The sequence below is a fragment of the Saccoglossus kowalevskii genome, chromosome 10 (genome assembly GCF_978046115.1).
Source record: "Saccoglossus kowalevskii chromosome 10, keSacKowa6.1, whole genome shotgun sequence".
Classification (NCBI taxonomy): domain Eukaryota; kingdom Metazoa; phylum Hemichordata; class Enteropneusta; family Harrimaniidae; genus Saccoglossus; species Saccoglossus kowalevskii.
The window spans coordinates 6,959,610-6,980,891 of NC_140650.1; the positions used below are offsets into that span (position 1 = coordinate 6,959,610).

A 21,282-nucleotide genomic window follows, 5' to 3' on the forward strand; every position below is an offset into this window, starting at 1 on the left:
ATTGACATGGTCCACGAGATCAAACATGGAAGTCAACGCTGCGTCGATTGAAAGTTATTATTTAGTTCTCATCTGATGACTGAGAGGAATCAAACACATATATCCGACGTCTTTTCGGTGGAATTGTTGAACTATCATTGTTGGCAATGTTGTAATGTACGTGTACATTAAATACTCCGCCGGAAATGGGGCCTCCAAATATCGGTGTGGATTGTGAACTCAAGGTCGAGGCATGATGGCTGATATTGGTTGATGTCAACTGGGACGCGATGTTACGTTGTGGTTGAGGTTGCATAACAGAAGGTATTGATGTTTGGCACGGGTTTGATGTGCTATAGTTAGGGGTGGCTACTTGATTATTCAAAATGCCAGAAATTTCTCTGTGTTGGTTTTCTGATATAGTGCTGTAGGCATTGACGGACTGAATGTTACGATGACCGGAGATCTGCATTATTTGTGTCGGTGGTATATATTGGTCACTTAATTTCTGGATGAGATGCTTTCTGGCACTATGATTTGTGAGGCGTTTGTTTGGGGGTAAATTTGCTGCAGTTGCCATATTTTTCATCAGGGAACCTATTTTATTAATTCCGATAGGCTGGTGACGGAACCACTGCTCACCCGGTCTGGGCAGTCCGCGAGAATGCGTGGCGATGTAGTATGGGTCGTCACTATTTGTGTAACTAGCTGGTCGTAAACTGAGGTATTTTTTGAAAATAGCAACTGGACATCTTCTGGGATTCGCAGGGACGTCCCACATCTTTGGCTTCACTTTTCTGGTATCCCTTGGATTTTCTCCAGTCCGAGTTTTAGTTTGCCGTTCAGAGAACTCAAGATATTCACGACCGCTACTATCAGTACATAGGCTCACATCTCCCCAACACATGTTACGGTGCTCGGTATTACCCCTCAGACCAAAATGTACTGTGTTATAAAACCACATGGTATTTATTATGGCTTCAGGACTGTGGGACCCAAACTGTCCCGATTCCCACAGAATTTCGATTTCCTCATCTGTAGCCGCCTCAGCTGTTCGCGGTAGGTTGCCCTTACCATCTTTCTTTAATTTCTTCTGTTTTGCTTTTATTGTTTCCCGCACCTCATTAAACTCAATACTACTGATCAGTGAATACATGTATTTGTGTCGTTTCAGGTGACGTTCAAAGCTAGAAAGCATAGATCTTAAGGAAGTAGGCTCGTAGTCATCACCGCTTGGTTTACGGACACTGATAAAGAATTTGCATAGAATTGTTTCCAGTTCTTTTGGAGGGATTTCGTGGATTTCTCTAGCTTCTTTTATTTCTGGTGTCTTCAAAAAATTGGCCCAGTAATCTCATATCATATAGAGTTTTCTTGGCTGTGTTTTTGTTTTGTTGACTTTCGATTGTTCTTCTGACATCGTCATCGGTGACTGGCACAAATCTACATGGTCGTGAAGGCCCGGCCTCGGCGCCGTCGCTGTCAGTGGTCTGTGCTGTCGCTTCACCCAAGGAAGCATTTTCTGTGACGAAAAGAAATGTTACATTTGTTATTATAAATATAAAAATAAATTCATGTTGTGGAATCATTTTATTTAGTACTCGCAGTATTGTGATGTATTTTTACCCAATGCATTATGCGATCATGATCTCAGTTTATCAGTTCTGACGAAAGAAAAAAACGTAAACGTACCTTCACTTGGTCTTTCTTGCTCATCATTCATAAATTCTGTCACGTCTATATCAAAAGTATTGACTAAGTCGCCCATATGTATCATGATTTTGAACGTTCGATCAGCTGAAGGTTTGTTTACTTTGAGATGCAAATTTGTACGATTGACAGCAGACGAAACATTGTCATGCCCGAACTATTTTCGGGTTGGGAGAATTGAGACTGTGATTAATATCTTTAATATTTTGTTTATTTAACAGCGATAAAATCAGAGATTATATAGCATCTAAAAATCTAATAAGTATAATATGTAATAATTTCTACATAATTTGTCATTAAAATCTGCCTCATCATAAGTGTTGCATAATTCAGTACTAACTTTGCTGATTAGGTCAAAGGTGAAATTAGCTGTATTGGCCAATCACATCACAGACTTAAAGTGTGACGTCACTTTCAAAGTGTGTAATACCAAAAATATCACACGGGTGTTATTACACTGAAAGTGCATGATACATGTGATAAATGTTAATAGGCAATTTTCTCGTTTCAATTGATCTTTGCAAAAGACGTTTGTGGCTTTTCAGACAACTTTTCCGCCTTCATAATTGACTTTTTGAATTTTTAAATGGTTTTTTGTGGCTATTCAGACAATTTCCCTGTCTTTTAATACTTGGTTCTGTAGTGCAACTGCGACCGCCTACTTATTCAAAATTGGACTAGCTCATTAATGTTAATTATAATTTGCGATGATGTGGCAATATCGTTTCTGGATTAGATAATTTGAATTATACCAGTCTTTTTGATTTATAAAAAAATATCACCCCTTTCGATGTGTGTCACGGGAACAAAACCTTGGGATAAACCAAACCTACAAATACAGATATTGAGGAAAGTGTTTACATAGATACACATGGGTGCCACATAAGGGGTAGACTTGCATACAGACCCTTGTTTATTTGTTCTTGTTTCCTCGACAAAATAAAAATGTTGTGGGAGTGTAAATGGTGGAATCCGAGTTACCGCGAAAGTCAGGTTACCGCACACACACAAAATTATACATCTTTTCTTCCCAAAGATATGGGAATGCCTAAATCCGGAAATCCTTGGTTTTTTTTTTTTTTTTTTTTTTTTTTTTTTGTGCGGTAATACAATTACAAGACATTTTAACTAGTCTGAGATTGTATTGAGAAAACAAAAACAACAAATAAACAAGTGACTGTATGCAAGTCTACATAAGGGTCACAGTGGATATCAGCCATGTCATTTATTCTGTTAAGGGCGCCATCATAAGGCTTGTTGTCACTTCATTCAAATAGGTTGACTACTTCCGGTGCGTGTACATGTGAGTGTCGTGCGAGCTGAGACTGCCATTCCCGGGACCGAATCCAAGCTGTTCGGAGCTTCCTACTATATCTTCTTGTCCCGACGTTCTATCCACCTTGAAATACAATACTGGTAAGTGAATTTAAATATCCAAACGCATATTCACCGGTGACGAAAAAGTGACCACCAGAACTCGCATATGTTTGCCTACCAGGGTTTTCCTGCGATAGCCTTTGACCATCACTAACTGAACCGTGTCCCGGCGTGGGTTTGTAGTGTCTGTTCCCTGATATGCATGATGTGGGTTGAGTTACTAGTACTGTCGGCGATTGACGAGGCAAGCGTACTGGGGTGATGCATGTATGCTTACGTTTTATAATATGCATCGAGTGACTTGTATCTCCACACTGGTGCTTGGCATCAAATATGTTGAACGGATCACATGCTCACATGTGAGCTCACATGATAACGACCCCTCGTGCAGCTGTTAGGGATATACTATTGGAATGTTGTATTTTATAGAAAACGGTTTATTATGACTTGGGTGGTTTCTGTTTAGAACCTCACATGTTTATATATCGACGTAGTTTTGTATCTGGGTTTCATCCTGTGGCGTTTATGTCGCTTGTAATGTCAATCACGTTTATTTATTGACATAGGTCATGTGACTTTTGCTGTCAGTCGGAGATCATCCGACTTTAGTCGGTGACTGGCGTAATGACGTGCGCGTTTGCTTATAGAGGCAAGGTGTTGTGGTCGGGATTTCGTTGTCGTTATATTCGTTATTTGTCTGTACGTTATTTTCCTGTATATTTAAATAGTTAGGGTTGATTATTTGAAACTCAAAGGTGGGGTGAAAAAGAAAATCTATACAATGGCAATTTATGGGAAAAAATCTACAGGGAAAATTACAGAAGGGAAAAAAACTACAGTACAATATATTTATTTCTTGTTACCCTTTAATAATAATAACTTTATTACACTACCGAACCATCAGCGGGTTCAGTATGGTAAATCAAAAGTCAATGTCATTTTTTGTTTGTTTTGTTTTTTGACTCCCGTATGCGAAGCACAAAAAGGGAGTTTTTGCAGTTAGTGTGTCTGTCTGTGTGTCTTTGTATGTGCGTGTCTGTTCCACTGATATCTCAAGAACCATACATTGATTTTTGATGAAACTTGGTGCATAGATGTTCTGGGCCAATGCGCAGATTTGATTAGGTTTTGGTAAAAATCCATGCATATTAATTAACCTTATTTGCATGATAATTAGATGATTTTTAGTTGTTCCATGACTGTTCCACTGATATCCAAAGAACCACTCATTGGATTTTGATGAAACTTGGCACATAGATATCATAATAATTACCTAATTAGCATAATTAATTAAATTTCAGCTTTTGATATTTCAAGTAGTAATCATCACATTTCAATGAAACTTGGTACATAGATGTCATAGGACACTGCACAGACCTGATAGTTTTTAGGGTAATATGAGTAAATATTAATTACCTAATTTGCATAATTAATTAATTTTCAACCTTTCATATTTCAAATAGTAATCATCACATTTCAATGACACTTGGTACCTGGGTCATAGTTACTTAATGACTGTGCAGACCCCTGATTAGTTTTTGGGTAAATATTTGTGCATATTAATTACCTTATTAGCATAATTAGTTAATTTTCAGCTTTTTGCCTGATATCTCAAGTACTAATCATCATATTTCAATGAGACTTGCTACATAGATCTTCTAGGACTATGCAGAGACCTGAGTTTTCATTGGATATTAATTACCTAATTTGCATAATGTTCCACGATTCACCCAGAGTGGGTGTGGCCACAGGACGGCGCCAGCGAGATTCGAAAGCCAACCGCTCAGTCAAAACCCAATCAGTTAGCCAATTCTCTAGCAAGTTGGCAATTGGCTGCCCCAAGTGCTCTATATTAATGTTGAAATTTTTAATGGACTTGAATATTCTGATAGTAATGACATATCTTTAATGGACTTGAATATTCTGATAGTAATGACATATTTTTCTGTTTCAGAAAGGTATTTAGGGGAAAACAATTTATAACAAAACTTAAAAAGCAAAATTAAAACAGTGAAAACAATAGTCAAATAAGATAGATGTATTATTTCTTTTATGAATGTTAAAAGCATGGTATTTAATGTTAAATGTTGTGGTGATCATGTTGAGGTTTTGTAAATTTTACAAAATTAATTTCCATCATAATTTGATTTCTCCTGGGTCAAGAAACAAAACTATTTGTGTGCCTTACTTTCTAAGCTGTTTCTGTTATTATTATTACTGGTAAATGTAGTAAATTGATTTTTTGGAAAGTATCAAAACAGATGAATTAGTCAAAATTACATTACTGGTATGATGTATATGGGGAAATGTTTGTAATTTTTTGTTTTCTTGTCTCAATTATCATATTTACTAATACTTGAAAAAAATCTAGAGCATGGAGACAAGCGACTACCAGTAAACGTAATAAGAAATAATCACATAAAAACAACAATGGGTATGCTGCACTAGTAATCTAATCTAATCTAATACACTATTCATGATTTAATGACACATAGTAAATAATGTAATCATAGGATAAGAATGTAACACAAAAACTAGACTTCTTTTGAACTTAGTCGTTCAAATTGGGGGGAAAAAATAAAACTCCAAAAAGGAGATTATTTAAGGAAAAGCAATATTTATAACCATGTGTGCGATGAAGATACTATTTCATGCAATTACCACAACCCTGTGTCAATTAAGCTTATTCTGACTAATGTAACAGAATACCTTGTTTGGCAGTAACCAAACAATTGTTTTATTGTGGAAATAGAACATAGTTTACACCAGTGTTTGAAATTAATGCTTGTACGCCTATGATAGGAATTATTTCAGTCAGGCTGGTAAAAATTAAAACGTGCATGGCTGGTGGTCTGGTAAATTGTTTTCATGGTTTGCTACTAAATGTAATTTCACTAAATAATATTAAAAAGTTGAACCCATTTTCTAATGGCAGATACAAATATGAGAAAAAGCAACAATTTGATATGGGAAATTAAAATATCTGCAGTATGTTGAATTTTTACTTAAAACAGGAACAGATTTATTTTAAAATATTCTTAGATGTAGGGCTGTTAACTTTCTGGTAGGGATGGTAAAATTTGAAGGTTACCTGCCCTGGTGTCTGGTTTTGAGAGCTTTCAAACCCTGATGTCACAACATCATGTTATGTGAATAATTATTCAAGAAAGCATTTAATTAAACCATATAATTAAAACAATAGCAAATATAGCAACAAGCATATATATATTAAGCACTTCAGCAGGGGAAATATTAACAGGGCTTGAACGGAGAAGTGAGGGTACCCATTTAATGATTTTCAAGGCCATATTTACGAATTGCCCCTAGCACATAAAATGTAGGAGTAACATAGTGAAAGACACCATGGCAAAATTATTGGGCATCAAGGCAATGGCTTATGATGCATCTGTGGAGTTCATACCATGTATAGCAATTAATGGCTAAAAATAACAAGACCATTGTGTATAAATTCAGGTTTCTATTAAAATTGGATTAATGATTTGATAGATGTCAGTTAGATACAAAGTAGCAAAACTGATGAAGATGGACAATCAAGACACTAGTTGTCATGACAACCAGATGGTAAATCTATTTTCAGTGAATAAATATTAAGTTAAGCATGTCTTACTGGATAGCTTATGAAAATGTGAATTGCCTGTACAATAATTGATTTTATTCTATCTTGTGTGTGGCTGATATGAAAGATGAGATGCACTTTTTTCGACTATACTTTTCGAATGAGTTGATACGGTAGGTGATGAAAATGTCATTTTCGACATGCCATACCTGTACATGTATATTTATATTTGGCTAATATTTTTTTCATTCATTTTAAATTGTTTTTTGCCTGAAAAATGTACAATTTTGGTTAAAAATTATTGTTAACTGTTTTTATGCTGATTGGTTATTTTATCCAGCCGTGGAGAGAATCCTGCCAATGGCTGTTCTTCAATGAAGTGTTTTATAACTATGGTGTTCCATGAATCTACCATGGTTTCCTTGGTTACTTTTATCATTGCGTCTCTAGTGTTTTAGTCACATGATAAACATGTTTGCCGATAGAAGCACATCTCCATTAGAAGTGCATATAAACACAAAATAAAATGTGTGTACTGAACATTAATATACAACATATTTTGATCATAGAAACACTGTAATGTATTGTATGGGTATGCACTACTAATACTGTAAAATAATTTATTTTTGTATGAAATTTATTTTCACTGAATGATGATTTGAATGGAAAAACAAGCATTTTCACTAGATTTTATTTACACTGATTCACCCCCAATAGCGAAAATAAATTCCAAGTGAAAATATTTTACAGTAACAGTAAAGAAAATGTAGTTACTAACATTGCTGACTACTTGAAATTTCCATACATTTATATATTATATATTTCTTACATTTATTATCAGTTCAAGATGTTGTCAAGACTAAGTCGTGGTGTTTGTCAGGTGGCCCCTTTATTGAGAAATACAAGTACCAGTCCTAGCCTCGGAGCTGCTCAAAAACTCACTTCCGAAGAAATTTTCAAGAAAGAAGAAAAATTTGGTTGCCATAACTACCAGCCAATACCAGTAGCAATTGAACGAGGGAAAGGTAATGTTTCAGCATCCTCTCCTGATTGATTTGAGTTGGTCATTCAGATAATGTGCAATGCATTATGGGTATTTGTGACAATTCAGCCCTACTGAGCATTTGTGCAGTGTATTATGGGAGATATTTATTCCCCGTTCGGACGCAGTCCGAAAACGGGGACTTGTGTTTTGATCTCCGTGCGTCTGTGCGTTCGTCCGGACCTGTATCTTAGAAATGCCTGGACCAATCACAATCAAACTTCACACATACATCATACATGATATTATACATATGCACGTCAATTTGTTTCATGATCTGATTCAAGATGGCCGAATGGCGGCCATTTTTGTGCTAAAAATCCTAAAAATCAACCATTTCTCGGCTGTTTACAAATGGATTTTGTTCAAACTTGGTATATACATTAGACATTATGGGACCTTGATCCAAATAATTTGTTTTTCAGATAAGATTCAAAATGGCCGACTGGTGGCCATTTTGTATTAATGAATGTGGTTCTCGTGCTATATCTCTGACTTGCTTTCACTGATTATGTTCAAATTTTAAATATTCATTATACATCATGTCATAGATAGACAGATATATTGGTTTGACGATCCTATTCAAAATGGCCGAATGGTGGTCATTTTTGTGCTAAAAAATCATCACATATCAAGCATTTATGGGTGGATTTCGTTCAAACTTGGTATATACATTAGACATTACGGGTTCCTGATGCTCATCATTTTATTTTTCAGATTAGATTCAAAATGGCTGACTGGTGGTCATTTTGTTTTAATGATTGGGCTTCTCGAGCCATATCTCTTAAATGCTTTGACTTATTATATTTGAATTTTATATATTCGTTATACATCATGTTGTATATATATACATGTATTCAAAATGGCTGATTTTGAATGCTGTTCCAGAGCAATATCTCTCAATATGGACAAGTAATTGTTTGACGATCAGATACAAATGTCAATCATTTTAATGTTAAAAAATCATATTCCTGACATGGTTATATTCCAGCTATATTACTACTGTAAAGGGGGTAATTATTCACTGGGTTTTAATTTAGCTTATTTCGCTGACTGGAAAAATGCGCTAAATTAAAACACAGTGAATATGTAAAATTTAGCATAGAACACATTATCTAAATGATAAAACCGTGAATTTAAAACCCACTGAATATGCCTGAAATGGTAAATCAGTGAAATTTAAACCCAGTGAAAATTAGTCATTTTACAGTATAAACAAAACTATATCTTAAATTTGATAACTAACAGGGACTGGGCCATGCATGGCTTGTTTTTTAGTAGTTTCAATGAAATGTTATCATGCTAGAAACTCCCTAAATTAAATGTAATGTCCAAACCATTGTAACTAAACACAATTATGAATGAAATACTGTAGTCTGGAAGTTTGTGATTTGTTTCCTCTTTGCCTTTGTTTTCTAGCTAAGATTGAATAACTATATATACCAACATGTTCATGACAATTCCTTGAACAATGTTGACAGTCTGTTTTTTACAAAACTAAAGCACAGGTAAAACAGAGATGCAGGTTTACTGTACATTGTCACCAAAAACTGCTCAAAAATGAATGAATATTAAGACTGAAAACCACTCTTTTTGACCTACAAAATTAGCCATCAGGAAATCTTAGACAAACATTGGTACAGCATATGTACTACTGTATTTTCCTATAACAATGCTTTCAGATGTATACAATGTGGTTTGATCAATACATTTAGCAAAATTTAAGCTGGCTTTCAAAACTGAAGCATCTTGTATGAAAGAATGCTATTCAAGGGTTGTATTTCTAACATGCCTTGAACAACCACATTCACATATATGCACAAACTAATTTTGTAATCTAAATAAAATGGTCGAATGGCAACCAATATAATGTTAAATATATGTAAAAACATGAATGTATTCTATCCACTGTCGTAATACCAGCAAGAACAGTAACACCATTGTATGGATATAATCACAATCTCTGTATGATAGAGAGACTGTGATGTAATCTACCATCATACTTACCACACCAACATCAATTGACACATTAATTAAAATAGGTCATTGCTTTCTTCTGTAATTCATGAAAATGTTCCCGTTCAATGTCAACCCATTTTGTTTAGAAGAGATCACTTTCTAAAATTACAATAAGGACTGTCATTTTAAATGACTTGTAAAATTTTTTTTTACTGTAATGAGTGAAATAAATGGTTTTTGCAGGTGTTCATGTGTGGGACGTGGACGGTAAACGATACTACGATTTTCTCAGTGCATACAGTGCAGTTAATCAAGGTCACTGTCATCCTAAACTTGTTGAAGTAATAACCAAGCAAGCAGGAAAATTAACTTTAACTTCAAGAGCATTCTATAATGATGTATTGGGTGAATTTGAGGAATATGTCACAGGTTTATTTGGATATGATAAAGTGCTGCCAATGAACACAGGTAAGTCATGTTACTGTTACTTCTGGTAACTACTTTTATATATTTTGTGTTACGTCTGGTTACTTGTGTTACGTCTGGTTACTTGTATTACGTCTGGTTACTTGTGTTGCGTCTGGTAACCACTGGTATTTGTATTATGTCTGGTAATCACTGGTATTTGTATTATGTCTGGTAACCACTGGTATTTGTATTACTTGGTGTCTTTCTGCAAATACTGTAATTTGTTTATTTTAGGTGTTGAAGGTGGCGAGTCTGCCTGTAAGCTGGCAAGGAAATGGGCGTATCAAGTCAAGAAGATTCCAAACAATAAAGCAAAAATTATATTTGCTGAGAACAATTTCTGGGGTAGAACTTTAGCAGCTATTTCATCATCTACAGATCCTAGTGCTTATGAAGGTTATGGTCCTTACATGCCTGGATTTGAAGTAATCCCTTATAATGATCTCAATGCTTTAGAGGTTAGTATACCCTATAATGATCTCAATGTTTTAGAGGTTAGTATACCCTATAATGATCTCAATGCTTTAGAGGTTAGTATACCCTATAATGATCTCAATGCTTTAGAGGTTAGTATACCCCTATAATGATTTCAATGCTTTAGAGGTTAGTATACCCTATAATGATCTCAATGCTTTAGAGGTTAGTATACCCCTATAATGATCTCAATGTTTTAGAGGTTAGTATACCCTATAATGATCTCAATGCTTTAGAGGTTAGTATACCCTATAATGATCTCAATGCTTTAGAGGTTAGTATACCCCTATAATGATTTCAATGCTTTAGAGGTTAGTATACCCTATAATGATCTCAATGCTTTAGAGGTTAGTATACCCTATAATGATCTCAATGCTTTAGAGGTTAGTATACCCCTATAATGATTTCAATGCTTTAGAGGTTAGTATACCCCTATAATGATTTCAATGCTTTAGAGGTTAGTATACCCCTATAATGATTTCAATGCTTTAGAGGTTAGTATACCCCTATAATGATTTCAATGCTTTAGAGGTTAGTATACCCTATAATGATCTCAATGCTTTAGAGGTTAGTATACGCATATAATGATCTCAATGCTTTAGAGGTTAGTATACCCCTATAATGATTTCAATGCTTTAGAGGTTAGTATACCCCTATAATGATCTCAATGCTTTAGAGGTTAGTATACCCTATAATGATCTCAATGCTTTAGAGGTTAGTATACCCCTATAATGATCTCAATGCTTTAGAGGTTAGTATACCCTATAATGATCTCAATGCTTTAGAGGTTAGTATACCCCTATAATGATTTCAATGCTTTAGAGGTTAGTATACCCTATAATGATTTCAATGCTTTAGAGGTTAGTATACCCCTATAATGATCTCAATGCTTTAGAGGTTAGTATACCCCTATAATGATCTCAATGCTTTAGAGGTTAGTATACGCATATAATGATCTCAATGCTTTAGAGGTTAGTATACCCCTATAATGATCTCAATGCTTTAGAGGTTAGTATACCCCTATAATGATCTCAATGCCTAAGAGGTTAGTATACCCTATAATGATTTCAATGCTTTAGAGGTTAGTATACCCCTATAATGATCTCAATGCTTTAGAGGTTAGTATACCCCTATAATGATCTCAATGCTTTAGAGGTTAGTATACCCCTATAATGATCTCAATGCCTAAGAGGTTAGTATACCCTATAATGATTTCAATGCTTTAGAGGTTAGTATACCCCTATAATGATCTCAATGCTTTAGAGGTTAGTATACCCTATAATGATTTCAATGCTTTAGAGGTTAGTATACCCTATAATGATTTCAATGCTTTAGAGGTTGGTATACGCATATAATGATCTCAATGCTTTAGAGGTTAGTATACCCCTATAATGATCTCAATGCTTTAGAGGTTAGTATACCCCTATAATGATTTCAATGCTTTAGAGGTTAGTATACCCCTATAATGATCTCAATGCTTTAGAGGTTAGTATACCCCTATAATGATCTCAATGCTTTAGAGGTTAGTATACCCTATAATGATCTCAATGCTTTAGAGGTTAGTATACCCCTATAATGATCTCAATGCTTTAGAGGTTAGTATACCCCTATAATGATTTCAATGCTTTAGAGGTTAGTATACCCTATAATGATCTCAATGCTTTAGAGGTTAGTATACGCATATAATGATCTCAATGCTTTAGAGGTTAGTATACCCTATAATGATCTCAATGCTTTAGAGGTTAGTATACCCTATAATGATCTCAATGCTTTAGAGGTTAGTATACGCATATAATGATCTCAATGCTTTAGAGGTTAGTATACCCCTATAATGATCTCAATGCTTTAGAGGTTAGTATACCCTATAATGATCTCAATGCTTTAGAGGTTAGTATACCCTATAATGATCTCAATGCTTAAGAGGTTAGTATACCCCTATAATGATCTCAATGCTTTAGAGGTTAGTATACGCATATAATGATCTCAATGCCAACTGTGTTGCATGTTTGTATACATATTTAAATTTGTGTACTTACTTTGTGTTTGAATGATGCTTTGCGAATAATTCAGAAGATGTCGGAAATTGTCAGTAGAGTGTTATAAAACATTCTTCCAGGATAAAAGTTTACCTGGAATTCACAGCAAACCAGAGATATATCAAAACCATACTGAATAATGAGCAATGCTGTTAACAATTTGCAAAAGTAGTTTATTTTTGTGTGTATGTCTATAGTTTGTGAGGGTTTTCATTGTTTCAGTATCTTAACACCACGTACCAACAGTTCAACAGTTTTCTTAGTAATCAACGTTCAAGTACAAGGAATTCAAGAAGTCGTAAATTATGAAAATTCCCTGAATAATTAGGTGATTGAATTTTTAGAGAAGGCGAAATTTCATTGTGAAATATTCAATGGACAAAATTTGCATGAATTACAGGTGATTATTCCCAATGTTGAAGTTTTCATGTTTAGATGCAAGTAAAGCATACAATGCATTATGTGTTTGAATTCTGTGTGCCAATAATTTTAATAGTGTCACAACAAAATGTCTACCTACTTTAAAAGAAATATTCCATTAATACCATGGCATGTTTCAGTAATTGTACAATTGCATTCTTTTTATACTGGATTATTCCAATAAGACTTGTTATGGCCATTACAAATCACAATGTCCTGTGAGTGACCGGTCAAAACAACTTACCGGTACATTATATTTAGATAACATTGTGGTATCTTCACAGAAAGCAACAAGTGATCCTAATGTGTGTGCATTCATGGTAGAACCGATACAAGGTGAAGCAGGGGTCATGGTACCTGATGCTGGATATCTGAAGGGAGTCAGAGATATATGTACAAAAAATAATGTAAGTAACAGTTCAACCATAGTTCAGCGGTGCATAGCTGTAGTTTTGAATGGTCAATATTCAGTTTCAGTGACTCAGAGGGTGCAGTGTTTTATGAATGTACATTTATGCATTCAATATATATGAAATATTAACCTTTTCACCACCAGTTCACAAAATAGTCCAGTTTAGCCTGTACTTTCTTGCAGAACTATTGAAGTTTATAAGAAAAAAGTGCAGACAAATTTGGGGGGAAAAGTTAACTTTGACATCTTGGTTTAGATACGTAATAAAACAGTTTGATGGTAGTAGAGTATCTACGGTAATAATTATTACATTAATTATAATAGCAATTATTGAAAATGCAGTAATTAATTAAAATCTGCCATTATAGTTGTATTTTTGTTTATTACTTCTAATTAGAGTAAATTATGACATGTATGTATTCAGGTCATTAGGTGGTTGAACTATGACCCTAATCAATCTACAAAGTGTACACAATAGTTATGCTGTATATCACTGTGAGGGGGTTGCCTGTACATTGGACTGGTTGGTGAATAAAAGTGTGTGTTCCAATTGATGATGTCACTAGCAAGACGTGTTGTGTCCCAATTGATGATGTCACTAGCAAGACGTGTTGTTTGTAATAAAATTTTGATTCCTGGCTCTCATCATTTCATGAGTCTATAAAAATTCTGTAGGCAATTTTCTGGACATTAGCAACTTTGATCAACCTGATTTGGTCAGTTAGTGAAAACTTTATTTACCTGTCCATAGGGACAGGTAGTTAGTACATTTACCTGTTCTAGCTAAAATATGCATGTCTGGTGGAGAAAACAGGTACAGAAATTTATTGTGACATAATTTATTATGCTAATTAGCTGCCATTGGTGCATCAGAAAATAAGACCAAATTAAAGTGATCTTGAAAAACATTTTAAAATAATTACAAAATTTGTAAAAAAATTCATGGTTTATAAACAAAATAAGTGTAAAACAAAAATAATGAGGAACCACAACTTTTTAGTTTGAGTCTCAATAGTTCTATGTCAATACAATCTCTATATGTTTTCTTAACAACTTCTCTCCCAAGAAGTCAACAAGTTGAATTAACTTGCTTTGGGGGGTTTTCGTTTTGACAGTGATTCTCAGTCCTGTTAGAGGGCACACTGATGTGCCAGCAGATTATTTTACGTAACAAGGTGCTATTTATACTATGTTCTATTTTAAACTTGTGATACAGTGGGAAGTATTCATCTTTTGTCTCATATCCAAGACACTTTGTGCACCTAGTATTAGATTTTTGAAACTGTCAGATTTGTGTGTTGTTTCAGTCCTCTGAGTATGTTAATGAATCCAGGCATTGTCATTGCATAGAGTAATAAATTTCTGCAAGATGCTTGGCTTTCTCTTTTTGTCAGTTCAAAGTAAAAACTGGGGTATCTTTATCTGAGCCATCTTCGCAAGCCAAGTTTCATTACCCACGTTCAAATCCTACCTTAGGTTGAACATCAAAAGGGTCAACCCCTACCTTGAGTGAGTGTGCCACAGACTCAATGGGCAGGCCTATTGCACTGGCAGAGATTCATTCAATAATGAATGCGACCTTGGTTAACGTCCGCAGGTGTCCGACCGAGCCTGGTTGACGCCAGGATAGCGCATTAAAATTGCCATTTGATAGAAAGATGGCCACATAGCACTGTCATGTAGTCCCAAACATGAATATGACCATGCAAATCAGGCGTTGTATCCGAGTCTGTATACCTTGAGTAATGATTGACCTGAGTAACAAATAAAATATTGTATCCTATGAAATATATAAATGAAGTCATATCAGTATGCTTTGAAGAGTACATGTATACCTGTACTTCTATACTTAATTTTTGAACTTTCACCCAAATATAAATTGCGTACATGTATTTTCCCCGCTTAAAATAGATTTTTGACCTTTATTGTAATTGCTATAGTTATATAAATGTTTGTATATTATCAGGGTTCAGGGCACTCATTTCTAAGCCAACATTTATATAATAGGAATTGCATAAGAACATCAAAGCAAACTCATTGGGTGTAAAGTTGTATTTGAAGATAATTTGTTTTCATTTGTTTAGCAGTGCAAACACTATGCATGGAATTTACTACATTATAATATTAACTTATATTATTGCATTTAACAAAATTGTTTTCTCACTTAGTGACCTTAGACCACTGTCCCATATATTTTTACTAGGTCTTGTTTATTGCTGATGAAGTGCAGACTGGATTGGCTAGAACTGGTAGAAGACTGTGTTGTGACCATGACAATGTCAGACCAGATATTGTGATTCTTGGAAAAGCACTTTCCGGTGGATTTTATCCTGTAAGTGCCACTGTATTTATTATTATAATAAAAACAAACTTTTTAAAAACTTGTATTATGCACAAATGTCAAAGTCCAGATCTCTACTTCAGTGCAGTAAGTGCAGTAAACCCCGGGAGTGATTTACATTACACTGAACACTGCCCTCTATGGTGAATTCAAAACATTGTTATTGGTGGCTCTGGAAGCTGCTTGTTTGTTTCAAATAAAAGGCTCTCACTGCCATATACACATGTCAAGAATCTAATGAATTTGCTTAATTGGCAAGTGTGCATAATTGAAAAAAAACAAATTAACAGAATATTCAAAAATAAAATTTGCATAAATACATATATTTTTCCAGGTGTCTGCAATACTCTGCGATGACCCTATAATGTTGACCATGGAACCAGGCACACACGGATCAACCTATGGTGGAAATCCTCTAGCTTGTAAAATATCCATGGCTGCACTAAAAATCTTGGAAGAGGAAAAACTTGCTGAGCATGCTGAGAAGCTTGGTACCTATTTACGTGCTGAACTGAATACTCTTAACAAAGATATTGTTACAACTGTTCGTGGCAAAGGATTATTGAATGCTATTGTTATTAAGCAAACTGAAGGTAAAAGAACTCTTACTTTCATTAGGATTGAGATATCATTATTAATATTGTCTTGCTTGTACAAACATGTTAATAGCAGTATTTTAGGCATCCACCCATCAATTGCACTTGTGCCAAAAATGGCTTTATTGTTATCTTGCCAGACCTACATTCTGACCTGACCGACATTCTAGAGTCTGACCTGATCTGTTTATATGGTGTCCGTCTAGTTGAATTCTATGGATGCATTTTCTTAAAAATCTGAAAAAACTGCTGTTTTTTTGTTTTTTTTAGTATAAACATAAACATATGCAATTCATTTATTTGCTAGCTGTGTGTATTCACTGGGTTTTAATATAGCACAATTACGACCTGTACATTAGGCAACAAGTTTTCCTGATTAACAATGACTTACGGTAGTGACAGTGGACAAACAAGAAATCATTATTCTAAAAATATTTTGCATTAATTATTTCTAAGCAATGGTACAAATTTACTGTGTAGTTTAGGTTTAATTTTCAAATACTAAGTTGTGGGTGAACAATCTATTGTACATTTACATACTGTGGAATACTTTATTTTCACTGATTTTTGATGAGTTTAATGTAAAATATAGGAAAGTAAGTATATTCGCTGGATTTTATTTTCACGGAATCATCCCTTTAGCGAAAATAAATTCCAAGCGAAAACTAAAGTATTCAACAGTACCAGGCTCAGTGACCAACTAAAAGATGTAGAATAGTTTGTATACTATTGAAAAAAAAACGTGTTATTTTGCTTTTTTCGGAACTAATTTTCAACTACAAAGAATTATGACTATTAAAATGCTATCTTTCAACATTTTCTTCAGACTAATAATGCACAAATTACACCATCTATTCACCGTGAAACGTCAATTCAGCACTGATTGTCATATAAATAATACAATAAATGTATGTTTATTTACAGCATTTGATGCCTGGAAAGTATGTATGCGTCTCCGTGACAACGGTCTCCTTGCAAAACCAACTCATGGTGATATCATTCGTTTTGCTCCACCTCTTGTGATTACAGAAGATGAGATCAAAGATTGCTTTCAGATTATCAAACGCACAATTGAATCTTTCTAGGAATTAACACAATCATGTATACCCGTATTAAAGGTCATAGGTCATCTTATTGTCTCACCAAATCACGAATTTATATATAATTTTAAAACAATCTTTGCAATGAAATTACATGACAGTCTGACAATATTACCAGTTTTAAAAACAAAAACTAACGACGTTGCTTGAAAACCTGAAAGGTTCAGTTCTTGGCTACATACATGTATATGGAAAAGATAGCGCCCTCTATGGTTCAATTTTCAACCATAACCCTTTCAAAATGGTGGAAACGCATTTTTGTCCTGTAGCTGCATCTTTTATCAATTTTTTGATACATGTTAATACTGATGTGGAATGACCTTTGTGTTATCAATAAACATACATGGGATAAAAGTTAAGAGGTAAAAATTTTGCATATCTAAGCAGACAGCTGCAAAATTTGCATAATATTACCATAAATATGCGACATGACATATTACATTATTTGTATTAATTTACCGACACAAGGCATTTTGGCTTAGTATTGCATGGATGAAATATTTGGTAAAAAACGTTTGCATGTCGACATTTCCTCAACTAGCAATATGTGGACAATGCAGTATTGGAAAATACAACTCTTGTCCTCATTCTTGCATATCAATGACTACACTGGTTATTTTTTCATCGCACACTAATTTAAGAACAATTTAATATGCTTGTTTGCTTATTACAAGAATGTTCTTATTACAAGAAGTACTTTACAATTGTAGTCAGTTATGTTGGATATGTAAAACAGTTGTATTTTCCAATCACCACTACTAAACTGCGATTTACAAATTCAATTTGAATTATGGTTGATTAAAACACAATTTTATATAGGGTTGCGATTTAATTAAATTGCAACTCTATATTGGGTAGTAGAAATAACATCGTATAAATTGTAACTAATAATGGTTTCTATAGCTCAGTGTTAAGTGTGCAGGTTGTTGTATACTTTGCCCCTTCGTATAACCCTGCCTGATAAATCGCATTTTAATAGTGCCTCTATTTTCCTGCAGTTTCAGATATTTTATGAATTGATGTCTGCACCAGGAAACTTGTGTATAAAACAAACAAAAAACATCTGTGTAACATGTATTCCATCAATTTAAAAAAAAGCATTAAACATTGTATAAACAGCATACAACTTAAGTTTTATCATGTATTACGAGTAAGTGGGGCAGTATGTGATATCCACTTTTGAGATGAAATTCCATGCCAAGAGTGGAATGAATGGATGCATTAAAATTTGATAAAACAGCTACAAGATGGCACCAGACATAAACGGGGTAAGGGGTGGTTTTACTATTTTTCAGTAGTTGTCCAATAAGGTATGTTGGTTAAGATTAAGGATACATAGAAATATAACCAAATGGCTGCCGGTCAACCATTTGAGATCAAATGACAAAACAGACTTGCATCTGTAATACAAAGTGAATAAAATAAGCCAAGGCATACCAGAGTAAAATTAACATTACAAAAAATCCCCAAATGACTGAAGATGCAATGCTGTGCATTCATTGTATGTCCGGTATCAGTGTCTGATAAGTCTGTTTGAATGAAATCAGGTCAACATGTTCTGTTTTTTTCAGCAAAGATACCAATCTATTAAACAAGCAAATTGATATGTCAATGTCTACCCATTATTACTTGTTTTAGAAATGAATTTGGTGTGGAAGTCAGTCAAAAACTTGTGAAACATTAAATGACCCCCATCTGATATGAATTTGTCGTCCCTTGCCTGTGAAAGTAGTTAAGTCATCAATTACAATGTGATTATACTTGATCTGGAAAAATAAAATTGTTACCATTTTAATACTTCAAAAGAGAAATGCAAAAATGCCTTGTGTTGCTAGCTGAACAGATACCATTGAGGTTTGTAATATTTTGTTTAACATGCAGTATGCACACATGCATTTGACACTTTATCGTGTTGACCCGACTACAATAGGTTGAGACCATTGCTGAATCCCAAATAACTGAATGACTAAAGGTGTGTTGAATAGCACTGAAGAATCAATTTTCGTATCCACTTTCTCACCTACAACTGAATTCATGAATATAGAATATTTTGAAGTAAGAGTTGTGACTACTCTGTCTGCACAAAGTGTGATCTTGAAGTCAACGACTTTTGTAGTGGTCACTTCTCTTCAACAGCTTATACATCCTTGTTAAAACATCCTCTGCTGGAAACCTACACTGATTGCAGAAATAAATTGGAGGCAATGTGACGTATATGATGTACCCTGGGTACATGTGTATTTGTTGGAAACCGACATCCCTTGAAAACAGCAAGTAATTTCTCTGGGCTGGAATTCCAGCCCTGAATGCATGCGACTGAGTGACTTATTTTGAAAACATTCCAAAATGCGTTTTACGCAAACGTGTCTATAATACTGGAATAATGTCCAGTCCAATCAGTCTATCTGCTAAGACTTTATACATGAGATGTCTATAGCATTTCTACCTATTATGAGAAGGTGATCAAATTAAAGAAAAACAATATATTTGCTATTTGAAAAAATAGGAATCTTTGCTGTATATATAGAATGACCACTCCTTGTGATTGACGTGCAGAGTCAGATAACCAAGCAAAATGGAACAAGGTTGGAGTACTGAATTGACCAGTCAACTGTCTAGTCAAAATGGTTATTAAAAACTGAATATATAATGTAAATGAATTGTAAAAATGGTTTTATAAAATGCCATGTTGTGAGGCACCTCGGTTGCCAGATTGCAGATATAGTAAACAACACCAACATTCATTGCAGATAGTACCGGTAAATGACAACACCAACATTTATTGCAGATAGTGAACAACAACACCACCAACATTCATTGCAGATAGTAAATGACAACACAATTGCTATCTTCAAACGGCAGCATTCTACCGGAGCCGAACTACTGCTCCTCCCACCGATTAACAGGAGATTATCCCCAATGCGTTCATACGGTCGGGACTGAAGGAGAGCCGAGATCAGCCATAGTTCGATTCAGTTCGGTCAGACCCTAATAGAACTCGAATAATTAGTGTGAAATAAAAATATGGCTGAAAACGATATTGGTGTTGAGCTTGTGTTGTTTCTTTACATGGCACAATTGTGTTGATCTGGGTGAAAAAAAACACATGATTGAGTCTGAGCATTGAGGTAGAAAAGACAATGAACTGGTGTTATGATTTAGACATGGAGGTTTATACCGCCATGATTTCGGTAATAGTATCTTGAATAAACAGGAAACACTGCCTATTCGCTTAAGTTATTGTTCAACTGTTGTCAATCTAAACCTACTAGGAACATGTCACCTTATCGTGACTGCTTCTACGATTTTTATCTCTGGTGTCTTTAAAAAGTATCTTCAATTTTCATTGGATCTGTTCAGTCCTTCTTTCAAGTTTTTGGTGCATAATTTCGTACGCCATTTTTCTGTTTCCTGTTGACCTGTCAATCTATCGCAATATTTCTTTACTCTGTCAAATAGATATTAGGGCGTGTACCTCTTCGTCAAATCAGAAATTGCGTGAAGTTACAAACGATGTTGTCTCCACCATAATTGAAATGAGAGGTTACTTCAAGTTGAAGGATACGATTGAGGGAGTGATTTGGATTCGGGGTTCAACCCCGAGGGTTTATTGGAGCCGTACTTGGCTCGAGTCAAACGCGTATACACAGTCATTGTTGCTGGCTCGAGCTGTAGGGGTCCGATAAAATTGCTGTCGTGTGAACGTAGCAATACATTCATTCATTGCAAACAGTAAATGACAACACATTCCTTACTGCAGTTAGTAGTAAACAACAATACTTGTATACAAA

The 21,282-nt window shown here is 34.6% G+C and overlaps 1 protein-coding gene across 3 annotated transcripts; it reads left to right on the forward strand.

The window, feature by feature from the left end:
• The first annotated feature begins 214 nt into the window (after positions 1-214).
• On the forward strand, positions 215-18,617 carry LOC100371119 (ornithine aminotransferase, mitochondrial-like). 3 transcript variants are annotated; one of them, XM_085504185.1, is made up of 9 exons: positions 215-303; positions 2,967-3,105; positions 7,485-7,668; positions 9,888-10,112; positions 10,347-10,570; positions 13,327-13,449; positions 15,658-15,786; positions 16,130-16,388; positions 17,316-18,617. In XM_085504185.1, the coding sequence occupies exons 3-9, from the start codon at positions 7,491-7,493 to the stop codon at positions 17,474-17,476; spliced, it is 1,299 nt and encodes a 432-aa protein (XP_085360311.1). In that variant the 5' UTR covers positions 215-303; positions 2,967-3,105; positions 7,485-7,490; the 3' UTR covers positions 17,477-18,617. The 3 variants fall into 3 exon arrangements, with proteins under 3 accessions (XP_085360311.1, XP_085360309.1, XP_085360310.1); XM_085504183.1 differs by lacking the exons at positions 215-303; positions 2,967-3,105 and adding an exon at positions 3,221-3,310; XM_085504184.1 differs by lacking the exons at positions 215-303; positions 2,967-3,105 and adding an exon at positions 3,227-3,333.
• Positions 18,618-21,282: the final 2,665 nt, after the last annotated feature.

Excerpts from the sequence above, each read along its gene's own strand:
- LOC100371119 (XM_085504183.1), top strand. The coding sequence starts at position 3,269 with ATGATGTGGGTTGAGTTACTAGTACTGTCGGCGATTGACGAG. Across the intron at positions 15,787-16,129 it reads TTTCCGGTGGATTTTATCCT|GTGTCTGCAATACTCTGCGA; the intron begins GTAAGTGCCACT and ends ATATTTTTCCAG. Across the intron at positions 16,389-17,315 it reads TGTTATTAAGCAAACTGAAG|CATTTGATGCCTGGAAAGTA; the intron begins GTAAAAGAACTC and ends GTTTATTTACAG.